A 13,975-nucleotide genomic window follows, 5' to 3' on the forward strand; every position below is an offset into this window, starting at 1 on the left:
AGAGCAGTTGGGGGGGACCAGGCCTGCAGGGAAGGGCAGTTAGGGGTGACCAGGCCTAAAGGGGAGGGCAGTTAGGGGCAAAAAGGCTGGCAGGGGAGCAGTTAGGCATCAATCAGGCTGGCAGGGGAGTGGTTAGGGGTGATCAGGCTGGCAGGCAGAAGCGGTTAGGGGCAATCAGGAAGGCAGGCAGACGAGCATTTGGGAGCCAGCAGTCCTGGATTGTGAGAGGGATGTCCGACAACCCATTTAGGCCCAATCCCACCAGGATCGGGCCTAAACGGGCAGTCGGACATCCCTCGAGGGGTCCCAGATTGGAGAGGGTGCAGGCTGGCCTGAGGGACATCCCCTCTGCCCCGTGCACGAATTTTGTGCACCGGGCCTCTAGTTCCTGATAATACCTGAAAGAGCATCTTTAGCTCCTCAGATTAGGACCAAAATTTCACTTTGTTAATTAGCTATTCATTGGGCTCTTGACCCTCTTTCAATTTATTACTAAGCATATCCTCTATTATTTTTCTTTTTAAAAACCCAACTATTGTTTTCCTTAATACCTATCAAAAATCAATAGTGTCTTCCTTAGGGATCTCATGAAGTTGGCTTTACCATATCTTTTGTTATGCAATAATATTCTACATGGTGTTGTTCTCTAATTGTTTCATTTGTGTAAGTCTGTTTGTGTATAGTCTATTCTTTTAATCCTATATAATAAAAGTCCAGCAATTGAAATGGTGGAACAACCAGAACGACCAGAGACCAGCACGATCAGGCAGGCAGGCAAGTGGTTAGGGGCAATCAGTCAGGCAGACAGAGGTGGTTAGGGGTGATGAGGCAGGCAGGAAAGTGGTTAGAGGTGATCAGGCAGGCAGGTGAGTGGTTAGGGGTGATGAGGCAGGCAAGCAGAGGCAGTTAGGGGTGATGAGGCAGGCAGGTGAGTGGTTAGGGGTGATGAGGAAGGTAGGCAAGTGGTTAGGGGTGATCAGGCAGGCAGGCGAGTGGTTAGGGGCGATGAGGCAGGCAGGAGAGTGGTTTGGGGCAATCAGGCAGGCAGGCGAGTGGTTAGGGTGATCAGACAGGCAGGCGAGTGGTTAGGGGCAATCAGGCAGGCAGGTGAGCAGTTAGGAGCCAGTAGTCCTGGATTGCAAGAGGGATGTCTGACTGCCAGTTTAGGCCTGATCTACAGGGATCCCTGTGGGATCGGGCCTAAACCGGCAGTTGGATATCCCCCCAAAATTTCTGGATTGTGAGAGGTGCAGGCCAGGCTGAGGGAACCCCCCCACTGTGCACAAATTTCATGCACTGGGCCTCTAGTTAGACTATAAATATCTGTTTATAGCCTTCTCAGAGCATTATAAGGTTAGGCACACAGTAGGTCTACAATATGAATTTATTATTTGAAGTCTTATATTTATCTAGATTACATAGGTGATAATAGATGGATTTCTGACCAATGCCCTTCATTCTACATGTTAGCTCCAGGACTAACACATTTATTATTTTCCTAGTGAGTTATTTGTTGGCACTGGGGCTGCCCCTACAGAACCCACTGGTAGAGCTTAGTGGCCCATTATGGATTCATATGCTTGCCCTACAGAGTCTGAATTGGGAAGACAGAGGGGGTTTCAGTGTGCCCTGATCTCTTTCTACTCTGAACCCCTATAGTTTGCCTTAAGTAACTCAATCAGCTGCCTTATGGATACTCAGTAACTATCTGAACCAAGTGGAATGGAATGTGGCTTAGACTGATCTCTCCAAATGGCACCTGGGTAAGTTCTCAGGAAGGTGTTCTGCTAGTTACTGTCCTTAGCTGTCACCCACTTCAGTGTAAGACTGGCAGAGGAGAAAGGGTTAAGATTTCTCTAGGACTTTAACACCCTTCCCCTCAATGCCCTCAACAATCACACTGAGAGATGTGGCCATTATTGCCATAGACAGTGGCCAAGTGCCATGACCAAAAGTAGAGCAGTAGTGAGCCCCTGGCCCTGAAGGCAGAACTTTGACATGAAATTATGGCAGTTCCTCTCTTGGCCACCTGTTGTTCAGTTGAATGCAGATGAAAACACCCCCAGTCCCTGTATCAGGATGGAGGCAGCTAGGAAACAGGCAGGAGCACTCAGGAACACATCCCAAGACAAACTCTGGGAACCTCGGCTCTCCTGCCCCTCACTCTCACCAGTCAGCTCCTCTGACATTTTTATTGTTAACTCAACATTCACACCCCTTAGGATCTACTGATACCACTGTCGGACCCCAAGAGGGCACATGGAGCTACTGTGGCAGTGACGGGAGCATGGCTGGCTGGCTGTGTCCAGCAGGGACAGCTGCACACTTCATCACATGCTCACTGGACTCTTCATTGATTAGTTATGTATCTTTGCCTGTCTCTTCTGCTAGATTATGAACAGTTCAAAACAGGACCATGACTTAATTTTTCCCCCCACATATTACCCACTGGGTTCCTGGATGGAGCCCAGCATGTGCTCATTGTTTTAACTGTTTTATGAAGCACCCCAAATCCCACAGGGCTAAGATCCTAAGACAAATAAGATCTGTACCTACCAGGGGTCGGAGGTCAGGATGTGAGAGGATGTAGCCGTTGTTAGTGTTCAAAAAGGCATATCCATGTACTCCGAGCTACAAAGACAGGGTCGAGGGACATCAGAGCTGTTGTTGGGGTTGGAGAACTGCAGCTGAGAAGGGGTTTGGGGCCACAGGATGCTAAAGATGGCAGCACACAGCAGTGATGTTTTCAGATGGGAATATAACTGAGCCAGTGCTATGCTTCCAGCCATTAATTTTAACACCTCCCCCCCCCCCCAATTCTATGGTTTTTAGCATCTATAATAATGTATATCATTACCTGGCTTCTTCCTCACCATATGCTCTAGATCAGGGGTGGGAAAAGTCTGGCCCATGAAATCATTTGGTCTGGCCCTGCCAAGGCATTAGGGGTGAGTTAATTAAACGTTTGACCAAATATAGCAGGCTAATTTTTAAGTTGATAATTTTGTATGGCCTAGGAATGATGTTATAAAGATCCAAAGGGCCCTTGGCAGAAAAAAGGTTCCCCACCCCTGCTCTAGGTGCTTTGATGATAATCTCATTTGTTCCCCAAACAGGACTGGATAGCATGGAGGAACAGATTGAGAAACTGAGGCACCAGCAAGGGAAAGCACTTGCTAAAGGCCACAGAGCAAGTCAGATCCGGTGGTAACACAGGGCCCCAGGAGTCTAAGCCACTGTTCCCAAGCTCAATGCCTGCACTTCTCTGGGGGCCGGAGTCAGGGCCCCATCCCAGCGCTAGGTTTGGCTGCCCTGTCAGCAGGGAGCTCCTGAGCCTGGTGGGGCAGCTCCTGGGGAGCCTGTAACCCCCACTCAGGGACCTGACCCAGGCTCACCTTGTACCGGGGCGCCAGCTTCATCAGCTCTCTCAGGGCCACATCAGAGCCCGCCACCCCCAGCAGAATGCCATGGGACCGCTGGAAGGAAACACACCGGGGTCAGGGGGAGATCTGGCTTCCCCGAACCCAGGGCCAGACTGGACCCCAGCCTTCCCAGAGCCTGGGAGAGGAAGCCCCTTGGGCTTACGCGGTCCTTCCTCTGCAGTTAGATTTTAGGCTGAGCTCCCTGGAATAAAATCAAGAACCGAGCAGAGAGGTCCCAGGAGTAATCTCAGCCGCTGGGAAGATTAATGTCCAACATTAATATTTAAGTTGTAATATTTAAATGAAATAAAGTTGAATGAAATGTTCACCTTCATAGCAGAAGCTGAAGGGTCCGGATCTCAGGGATCCTAATGTACGAGTGGTCTGAAACACACAGTGCCTGTAAGGACACATTTCCTGACCAGGGGGAGGATGGAAGGCTCTAGAAATGTTCTCACCAGAGGCCTTTACAAACAAGTTACAGTTCGCCCAGACTGGTAGGGTAAGTGTGGTTTTGCTGGCAGGTGACCCCATTAGCCCTACATCCCTCAGGCAGTGGTCCCAAGTGCAGAGCAGTGGAACAGCCCCAGGTTGGCTGGGCAGAATCGCCAAGGAGTTTTAGGAAGTCGGACCAAACCCCAGCCCAAACCCCTCCCCTCCCGACCAAGAGGTTCTGATGTAGCTTGGTGGGCACAGGCCTGGAATCTGCATTCGCAGCTCTCCCACGGGCTCTGGTGCCACCACGCCGAGAAACGTTGGTCTAAAGATGCTGCCACTTCTCAGGCAGCGGCCACTCACCGTTTCATTCTTTCTGCTGAAGACTGGCATGGCCACGGTGGTGAGGAGCACCAGGCTCTGTGCCTGCGAGGCGAAGAGCTGCCGGGGAGGAAAGAACAGAAGACAGAGGGCTCAGAGTCCACAGTGCGAGGACCCACCATCACCGGCGTCAACTGTCGAGTCACCTTCCAACGGGAGGAAGCAATCCCAAATGAGGTTTCCCTTCTCTGCAAAGGGAGAGCTGGCAGAAACGCTGGGGGAGAGCGGTGGGCTGGGGAGGAGGACCAGGCGGACGCCACACAACTTAGCCAGGGCGAGTCTCAGAATCCCAGAGCCACGGCCCAGCTCCCAAGCAGGCTCACTGGCCCTCTTGTCTCGGATGAGCGTGGGTCCATGGAACAGGCCCATCCTGGGCATGCCCCAAAACAGCGAGGTTTAGCACAGCATGAACTCTTCCAAAAATCTCTGCTATAGACCCAAGGTTGGCACAAACTACGGCTCAGGCCAGTTAAGAGGGGGAGGGACATTGACACAGAGCCACAGGCAAACACAAGAGCAGTGAGGGGCCACAGTGCGAGAGCAGGCCATGGTGTGGTTTTAGTAGCCTCCCGTCACCACCCCCCGTCCAGTCCCCCCCCCCCCCCCAACACACACACGGGATGAACCCACAGCCTCTTCTCCACTCAGGACACCAGAACCACATCATTCCCAGCCTCCGAGATGGCCCTCCTGTCCGCCTCCTCATCTTACTGTGCTGGCTCCTCCACTTTCCTCGGAAGGGGCTCCACGCGTGTGCCCCACTTCACCTCAAAGACAGGCCCTGAGGAGTGGTGTGCGCAGCCGTGTCTGCTAAGTCTGACCTTCCTCAGGGCCAGCTAAAGGAGACTGCCTAGCCATGGAGGCCCACAGTAGACCTTGGAGAATGAAGAACTTTGAACCATCAAGCCCTCTACCCCTTCCTCCTCTGATGCTTCGGTTTAGAGTTTGGAAGTAAGATTTCCTAAAAGTGAGCGGTTTCCGTTGACTGGAGTTGCACTATCCACTTGGAATGAGAGGTCCGTAGGGAAGACTAAGGGGACAGCAGCAGGAAGGGGTCTGGGTCCTTGGTGACCAGGGCGCTCCTCATAGGCTCTGGGCCAGCCACCTCTAGACGTCTTTCACTTTACATGAGGGAGAAATGCACTTTTATTTAAGCAACTACTTTCAGGTCCCTCTTAATCCTAGCCTGGTGCATCAGCATTGAAGCAGGTGTCTGTGATGTGATTTGAGAGGTGCCAGAAGGTGTCCCTCTTCCCCCAACATCTCATCTGACATCGACCTTCGACATCTCTTCCTTCATGTAAGTCATTGCTGCCCGCAGGCAGCCTCTTTGTGAGTGCAGGGCTGGGAAGGGGACACTTGATAAACCTATGGGATCCTGAATTACTGGTCGGACTCCTCTTTCCTGTAACAGGAGGGAGAGAGGACAGTGAAGGAGGTGAGGACAACAGGAAGGAGGGAGGAAGAAGTTTGGAAAACTCGAACCTAATCCACAAGCAGAGGACCTCTGTCCATGAAGGGCAACCCTGGACAGGCCTACTTGCTGGGTTTCTGGGCCTCTGGGGCAGCATACAGGTGATGGTCTGCTAGTGGGTGAAGCGCTCACTCCCTTCATGTTTCCCAAGGATGCGATCTGCCCCCAACTCCCATTCCTCATCCAAGAAGTCACCTCTCATGCCCCGGGGTCCCTCACTCTGTGGTGGGGTCAGGGCCCACCTTGCTGTCCATGTAAGCTTCGGTCCAGATGATGTCGTGGTCATGGTTGATGACCATGGGGCGGCTGAGCACGTGCAGGTACTCCATCACGTTCTCCTGGGCGTCTGCCAGGGTAGAGATCTGCGTGTAGTAGCCTGGAGGAGAGGAGGGGCCATGTAGTGCAGGAGGCTGGCTGCTCCACGTGGAACCCTTCCGCAGGGCCCACACCCCCCCAGCTGCTGGCTGGCCCCTCACCGGGAGCTGCTCTGGGCCACAGGGAACTGCTTTCCCCAAGGCTGTACCTCTTCCAGGGGGTGGTGGGGGCCAGTGCTGATGATGGGAACTCTTGGGCCCAGCCCTGTCTCCACTTGGGCAATTGGAAGCCCCCTGCCCCCCAGCTCCAGAGCTGCCACAGAAGCAACGGGGCCTCAGCAGGGTCTGCCCTCCTCACTTCTTATAGCCCTCCCTCCTCCGCCCCCCCCTCCCCACCCCTGCATGCAGCTCTGTCCCAGGGCCTGCTTTCAGGGACCCCAGGCTATGACAGCTGTCACAACCCCGCCTCCTCCCTTCTCTGACTACTGTTCCTCCTCAGTTATGGAGAGGGAGCCATAGCCTCTTCATTGTAGCCACAGTGATATTAAAAGAGCAAATGGCTTACAAGGCCATGAATAATTTAGCATGCATTTACCTCTCTGGTCTCATTGCTCGTCACCGCCCACAAAACATTCACTCCACACTCAGGTCAAGTGGAGCAGCTCTCAGATCCCAACATGCCTCTTGTCTCATCCTTTGACATGCTGTTCTCTCTGTCTGGGCCCCCTTTCCCTGCTCTCTAGGTCTAGCCAACTCCTACCAGGTCTTTATGTGTCAGCCTTCCTGTCACCTCCACATGGGGAAGTGCCTCTGCCGCTGTCCCCCGGCTCCCAGTACAGCCTCTGCTCTCCCGTCCTCACAGGGCAATCAAGATGATGTTATCATTGATGGTCCGCTGCTTTGTCTCCCCAGCTGGACAGTTGCAAGAGCAAGACTGAGTCCAAACTGACCACAATTCGGAAAGTTTGCCAGGTACACCGTAGATGCTCAATAAATTGTGGTTGAACCAAACCCAAGTCCAAACCTGAGGCCCAGGTCTTAGGTTCTGGCCAGAGATAGATGAGGACTGTTTGCACACAAAACACTATTCTAAATAAAATGATGACCACCTGCTTTTTGTTTGGTGGTAGAATCAGCGTAAATGGGCTTAATTTGCAGCAAGAAGAATGGAGGCTGGACCCAAGAGAGAACTTACATTATAACGTCAGTCCCGCCTCTGCCTCACTGTCTATATTGTGGTTTCTACGAGGCGAGACAGCTTTCTCTCTCCTGCAAACACTGGATAGATGACCTCTAAGTTTCACTTCGGGTGGCTTTATAACTTAGAGTCCCTGCAGGAGTAATCAAACATTTACTCAAGGCTTTATGGAGCAATTTTCATTTTGTCTTGCTTTCTCCAAGTGAGAAGGAGGGGCAGATACTGTCATCTCCACACAGCACCGCTCTTCTGCAAGGCCCCATGCAGGAGCCACTGCTCAGCACCCCGGTGACGGGGCAATGCTGTTCCACCTGCACTCGGGTACAGGCTGCCAGGTGCTCCGCCCACCTGTCACCTACCTTTGTTGTTGCACGCGATCCACTTCATGCGGTCAGCAAAAGTGACTTCTCTCCCAATCAGGTAAGTGAAAACTCGAACCTAATCCACAAGACACAGATGGACTCAGCAGCCTAACTCCTGGCCACGAGCAATGCTAACATGATGCATGTGAGTCTTTGACGTCTGTCAAGCACTTTGCCAACTTCTCCAGTCCCACTCCTTTGGGTCAGAAAGGGCCCCGGGCCCAGGCAGCACCGGGACTTGCCAGGACATTTTTCACATCTCACCACCATGGTCTCTCACCTGATCCCTCTTGCACGAGTCCTCTGTGCCTAGAGTCACCATAGCTTTGGAACATTTGAATTTACTGATGGGCTAATGGGTAGACTATTTGAACTCATGGCAGGCCTGGCTTTTCTGGGCCATCCCATCATGGCGGTAGGAGACCACCCCCCTTGGCACCCCCTCCGTTCACCCCTTGACCACCACCAGGGAGTAACCTTGCGATCCAGCTGGTTGTACTTCTCAAACACTGGCTCATAGTCCTCCACGGCCCCGTCGGTGAGCAGCATGATGGCCTGGTTGCAGAGGCTTCCTTGCCTGGCCTCTTGGAACTGTGCAGGGGAGGGGAGCTCCATAACTGCAGCGGGGAACTGCCTTCCCCCCACCTCAGCCTATCTCCCACCCCTCCACGCTCCCTCGGCTTCCCCAGGTGCAGTACCTGCTTCAGGATCTGGAAGGCTTCCCTCAGGGCTTGGTCCACGACCCCCACACCTTTAACCACCAGCTCACTCACCAGCTGTTTGAAATGCTGTAGTGGATAAGAAACCGGAGGAGTGTCAGTGGATGGAGTGGGCCAGGGAACCTTCATCTTTGGTCTTAATTCCAGAGGCTGTTTAGAGCTATTTGCCCATCTCTCCAGGGTCTAGCTGACCCCCACAGCAGATGTTTCTCCAATGCCCCCAAGATAAACTGAGAGATTGTGAGTGGCTGGGTGCAAATCTTTCCCCACTACTAGAAGGAGATGCCAGTGTAAGTTCAACCCCAGCAAGGAGGCCAGGCCAATGCCCAGGCTCCCAGGTCCTCAGCATGCCAGCTCTTACCCCAGTGGCGAGCATTTCACGGGAGAAACCATGGAGGCTGCGAGGGGCTCCAACTCAAGGCTGGGATTCAAGAGGAAGCCAAACCCAAATTCCCCAGTCACAGAGGGAAGGGTCTGTGACACTTAGACTCCCTTTAAACCAAGTTGCCACATCCTTTCCTCATAGGCCTTCGAAAAGGACTCAACACAATGGGTTTGAATTTCTCCTCCTTTTGGGAAGCTCCTCATGAAAACTGACATAGTAGAAAGGCCGAGGGGGAGGCAAAGGGGAAAACCGAATCCTGGATGATCCACAGAATAAGAAACCAGTCCTGAAGAAGTGAGATTTTCCTCAGATGGGAGGTCTCTCTTTGCTCACTGCTGAGATAGGCAGCGGATTCATGGGGGCAATTCCCTGGGAGTATTTGTGTGGGTGACTGCAGACCTGCATTGCCCCTTTCCAAATGCCATGGGAATGCGTAAAAGGGCCGCCAGGAAGCTGCACAGATGACTCCCACCCTTCTAAGCAGAACAGGGGCTAAGAGGCATGCGGCCCGTGCCTGGTGTGGACACTCACCTCGCGGTTGTCTCGATCCGCCTGAACAAGGATCCCTTTGAAACAAGGCTCGATGTAATGGATGTAGTCATTGTACTGCAGTTGCAGAGGGAGGAGGGGAGGAGAGAACAGACAGGGTCCGTTTGGAAAGTCAGGGCCCAGTGATGAAGCCCAGGCAACTCACAGAGTGGTCCAGGCTGGAGTCACCTGGGCACCTGTGCACATTATCTTGGGGCACCCTATGCTTTTGGCAATTTTTCTGAGTAGAGCGGTGGGAGTACAGAGAACAGCAGGGCCTTCACTATTCCTCAAATTCTGGTCTTGACTCATTTTCTTGGGTGGCTGAGTCCTGCCCCTCTCCTGGGGCACACAGGGAACTGCAGGTTACTGAGAGAATCCCTCTGGTCTCTGCCGCCAAGACCCGACGAAGTGCCTTCCATGGGAATCCCACAGCCCTCCAAGTGCAGACCCCTCCCCCGTGCCTGGGTCCGGGGATGAGAAACTCTGCTCTTCTTGTCTCTGCCCTGCATTGAGGAAGAGGGTCCTTTAGCTGTCAACAGGCTCTGCGAGAGGAGCAGGAGCACACCCCACTGCTCCCCTGGCTGTCCTGTCTCTGCTGCGGGTCAGGGGCAGGGATGGAGAGGTGGGGAGAGGGGAGCATGGGGCCCAGGAGATGTGGGTGGGTAAGTGATGTGGGCCTTGGGAGCAGCTCAGGGAGGAGGGGGCCATTCGCATAACCCCAGGATGGCCGTTTTGCAGTTAGACCATTTTGCTTTGGTGCTTCTTTATCAGAGAAGTAAATCCCATTAAAGATAAGCATTTCCAGCAATGTGGCAGGGAGGTGGAGGGAAGGTTTAGGTCAGGTAGCCTTCAAAATGGTACCCCGGTGGCCCGTCAGCTCTGCCTCTGCGGAGGGCCGCGCTGGCCCACTCTTTCATTGCCTTTGAGAGCATTCTCCTGACGGTCCCCTTCCTTCCTGCTGCATCTCTCCCACCGTGACCTTCCTGGGGCAGGCAGGGCCAGCCTCGGGGAGAGCTGCTCTGAAAGCAGGACCAGGATTTGTTGGCCCCTGTCTAGGCACCCCCACGCACTTTCTCCTTTCTCCCAGTGCATCTGGATTTGGGGTGAAGGGACTGGGAGAACTGGGATTGCTGGACAGCAGGCACCCAGGGATCACTCTTCTTGTAGCAGAAGGGAGAGGCTGCTCAGTGACGGGCGCCAGTCAAGAGCACGAGGTGGGATAAGTTAGGCGTCTACTCAGGGTCAGAGCTTCTCATCTTTGTTCTATCCCAGACTCGTCTGAATTAATAAACTCTGTGGACTCAGAAGAATGGACATACACATAATTTCAGAAGCTCTGCGGGCCTCTTGCAGTCTGTCCTTGGACCCTGGGTTAGGCCCAGCTTCAGAGAGATCACTCTGAGGCATCGTGTGGTGGTAGCTGTAGGTCATTCCAATGCAAGCTGAGGAAAGTTTCTCTAGAAAGGGAGAGCTGTTCTAGGAAGGAAGGACACTCACTGCAATGACATTAACAAAGTCATTCTCTCCCAGTGTGTCCAGGATGGTGGAGATGGTGTGCTTGGCGATAGCCATCCGCAGCCCCTTCATGCTGCCACTTGTGTCCACCACAATCACAACATCCTTGGGAGAAGTAGCGGCTTGTATGTACCTTTAGCAGAAAGAAAAGGACAGGTCAGCGATGGGGAAATCAAAGCCAGAGCAACCACCCAACCTAGTGTTATTATTTCTGTTTGGATTCTGGCTCAAGTTTATCCAAAGTTCAGGTAGTTGCTCCATTGAGACTAGTTTGTATCATGTTCCATGACCACTTAGCATAGTTCTGAAGCCATTTTGGGGACAACAGCTGGGTCCGTGCCCATCTAATGGGCTTGTCAGGTGGGAGAAATGTCAAGTCCTCTTTGTTTTGGACCAGCCAGGGTCCCGGAGGGATGGACAGCAGGATGAACTGGATTCCACCCTCAGATTCTGTTATAAATCTTCCAAGGGAGGGGAGTTGGGGGAAAGAGAGCCTGGCGGTGGGTTGATTTGGAGCAGCTCACTGTCCTGGAAGGAGCTGGGGGCAGGAAAGACAAATGTGATCAGCCCTGCAGCAAGGGCAGCTGTGGTGAGAAGGGAGGCTTCTTCCTACTCTTGTGTCGGGTTAAGGTTCTACCCACCTGAGACCCTTGGCCTGGAGGCAGGGACTGGAGAAGAACTAGGTGAAACCCAAAGGTTGGAAGAGGGAGGCCAGCACAGACCCCTTTCCCCTGGGAGCGCTCACCAGCCACGGTTTCGGCAGTCAAAGGTGATGACTCCATTCTCGTCAGGTGTCCATTTGATGCCTGGGGAAACAAAGGCTGGCCCGTTCACTGGCTCAGTGAGGCGGCTCCAGAGCCCCAGCTGGGTGCTGACATCCAAGAATGCCATGATCCCCAGGGAAGGGCCAGCCATGGACCTGGACAACAGGCTGAGGGGCCCCTAGAGCACCCTGCAAACTGAGGCAACAGGCAAGGAGGGAGGCCAGCTCGATGGAGGGACACTCATCATCCACACTGCCCAGACCCAGAGTTGAGGTGAATTTCACAGTAGAACCCCTATATGTTGTGTATGGAACTCACTTGTGAGCTAAACCTCACATCAATTTGTGGAAGGGGAAGCTTCCAAAAGGCATGACTTTTAACATCCATTACCATCCAGCAAAAGCATGGACAGAGTGAGGGAGAGCCAGGTGCTCTGACTTCTAGCCCCTCTGCCTCTAGTCAGGTTGCCTGCTAGTACCATGATCCTTCCTGTTAGCTGGCTGGGAGAAAGGATTGGCTATAGGACTATAAGCTCCTCGAGGTCAGGGAATCCAAGTATAGGTACACCCCATTTTATGGCTCTGGGCTTTATGGTACTTCAAAGATGCTGCAGGTTTTGTTTGTTTTGTTTTCAAATTGAAGGCAAGGCCCTCGACCAGCAAAAAGATTACGACTCTCTTTATTGAGAAATTCACTTTGTTGTGGTGGCGTGGTACAGGACTGCTTGTACCTGACAGTGTTTGACATAGCACCTCGCAGGCTTGATACTCAATAAATGTTTGTTGTATGGATGAAAGAACAAATGAATGAGTATGGAAGATCTTGCCTTGACCCACCAGCAGGGTGCTGGGGTGGATTTTGTCCTATTCATCGAATCAAAAACTTGGATGAATGCACACAAAGCAAAGATAACATTGACATGCTCCACAATGGAATCTCTATTTGAAAATACTGTAAAGATTGGGAAGAGTGGGCGCACAGTACGGAAATTAAAAATAAGCGGTGCAATTGTATTGTGTTGTGTTTGGGCTAGAAAAATATCATGGCCATATCATGACTGTCTGGAAGCTCTAAGGGACTCCTGTTCCACAGCAGTTAGACTTCAGATGAGATACACACTTTGAGGCATTGCTGGTCCGTCAAAAGGAGAAGAGGTTTCCAGGGATCTTACTCCCAAAACCAAACAAATGGGAGCGGAGTTCCAAGGGTGAGAGCAGGGGCCAGAACAGTCAGGAGCCACGGCCTGGAGGGAAGCAGGACAGAACCACGGGCCGAGCTGGTATGGTGGGAGCCTGGGTAGCATGGCTCTGACGTGGACCTGCAGCGGCAGTGAGCAGCGGGGAAATGAAGGCCATCTTCCCAGAGCAGCATGGTTGTGGGGGATTTGACCTTGTAATAGTAACAGGGGTTCTTGGCTCTGCACCAGGGTTTTGGTGGTCCTGGGTGGGGGTACCCTCAACTCCAAGCAGAAGCAGAAGTGATCCTCTTGGAGGGAAGCTTTCCCAATCAGGCCTGCAGGATTCCCACAGATTACAGGTGGCATGGCCCTACGATAAAAGATTACCAAATACACCGGAAACAGGGCCCCAGGAGTGAGAGGCAGCAGAAGCAAGAAGCACCAGGTGTATCCTCCCAAGGGTTACCGGTGTTGGAACTGCCAAATACAAATTACAGAATAGCTATGTTGGAGAAGAATATACAACAAGAAAATGATGAGGGACAAAGAAACAGCCTTAAAAGTATGGAACTTTTGTAAGTGAAAAAAATGTTTAAGTTGAAAAAAGAAAAAAAAGCATAGTGGATCATTCACAGGTAAAGAGAAAATTCAGGCATTTGAAGGATTTTTCCAGAATCCTGTGGAAGCCAGAATGAGAATGTCTAATACAGGGTGTCTCAAAAAATGTATACACTTTAACAGCTGATAGCTCAATTTTGAAAATGAAATGTATTTTTTTTATCACTGCCTTTATACTTATTCAATGTGTGTGTATACATTTTTGGGGGACACCCTAAATATGTCTGACCGGAGACATAGAAGGAGAAAAGGGAGAGCACAAGGAAACACCATGGTCCAAAGACAATGATGCAAATGTTCCAGGACTGATAAAAATGCGAGTCCAGACATCCAGGAGGCACAGTATATCCCAAGCGGGATAAATGAAAAGATATTCCTTTCTAGACACATCGTAGTGAAACTGCAGAACTCCAAAGGCAAGTAAATAAATAAAGACCTTGAAAGCAGCCAGAAAAATAGAACATTTACTTTCAAAGGAACAGCAGTTAAGCCAACAGCAGAGTTTCTCAACATCAGTGGAAGCCAGAAGGCAGCGGGAAGAAGTTGGAAGGTGTTGAGAGAGGATAACTGTTAACCTAGAAGTGCATCTCCAGCAGAACTATCACTCAAGCGTGAGCATAGAAGACTGCAGTGTTGCTTTCAGAATTCCACTTGGGGACTGAGTTCCCTGGAGCTGTTGT

At 52.0% G+C, this 13,975-nt stretch overlaps 1 protein-coding gene across 1 annotated transcript in view; it reads right to left on the minus strand.

Annotated features, from left to right (window-relative positions):
* The window catches only part of CACNA2D4 (calcium voltage-gated channel auxiliary subunit alpha2delta 4), a gene marked incomplete at its 5' end in the record, with an annotated part of 123,392 nt that overhangs the window by 85,453 nt on the left and 23,964 nt on the right, over positions 1 to 13,975 (minus strand). Inside the window, 10 exons of the mRNA XM_079775701.1 lie at positions 2,557 to 2,631; positions 3,396 to 3,476; positions 4,221 to 4,298; positions 5,955 to 6,088; positions 7,584 to 7,662; positions 8,064 to 8,177; positions 8,285 to 8,374; positions 9,222 to 9,296; positions 10,719 to 10,869; positions 11,482 to 11,542. Of these exons, the coding sequence (XP_079631827.1) occupies positions 2,557 to 2,631; positions 3,396 to 3,476; positions 4,221 to 4,298; positions 5,955 to 6,088; positions 7,584 to 7,662; positions 8,064 to 8,177; positions 8,285 to 8,374; positions 9,222 to 9,296; positions 10,719 to 10,869; positions 11,482 to 11,542 (938 nt within the window). The remainder of the gene's footprint in view (positions 1 to 2,556; positions 2,632 to 3,395; positions 3,477 to 4,220; positions 4,299 to 5,954; positions 6,089 to 7,583; positions 7,663 to 8,063; positions 8,178 to 8,284; positions 8,375 to 9,221; positions 9,297 to 10,718; positions 10,870 to 11,481; positions 11,543 to 13,975) is intronic.

Source organism: Cnephaeus nilssonii (genome assembly GCF_951640355.1).
Source record: "Cnephaeus nilssonii genome assembly, chromosome: 6".
NCBI classification, from domain to species: Eukaryota; Metazoa; Chordata; class Mammalia; order Chiroptera; family Vespertilionidae; genus Cnephaeus; species Cnephaeus nilssonii.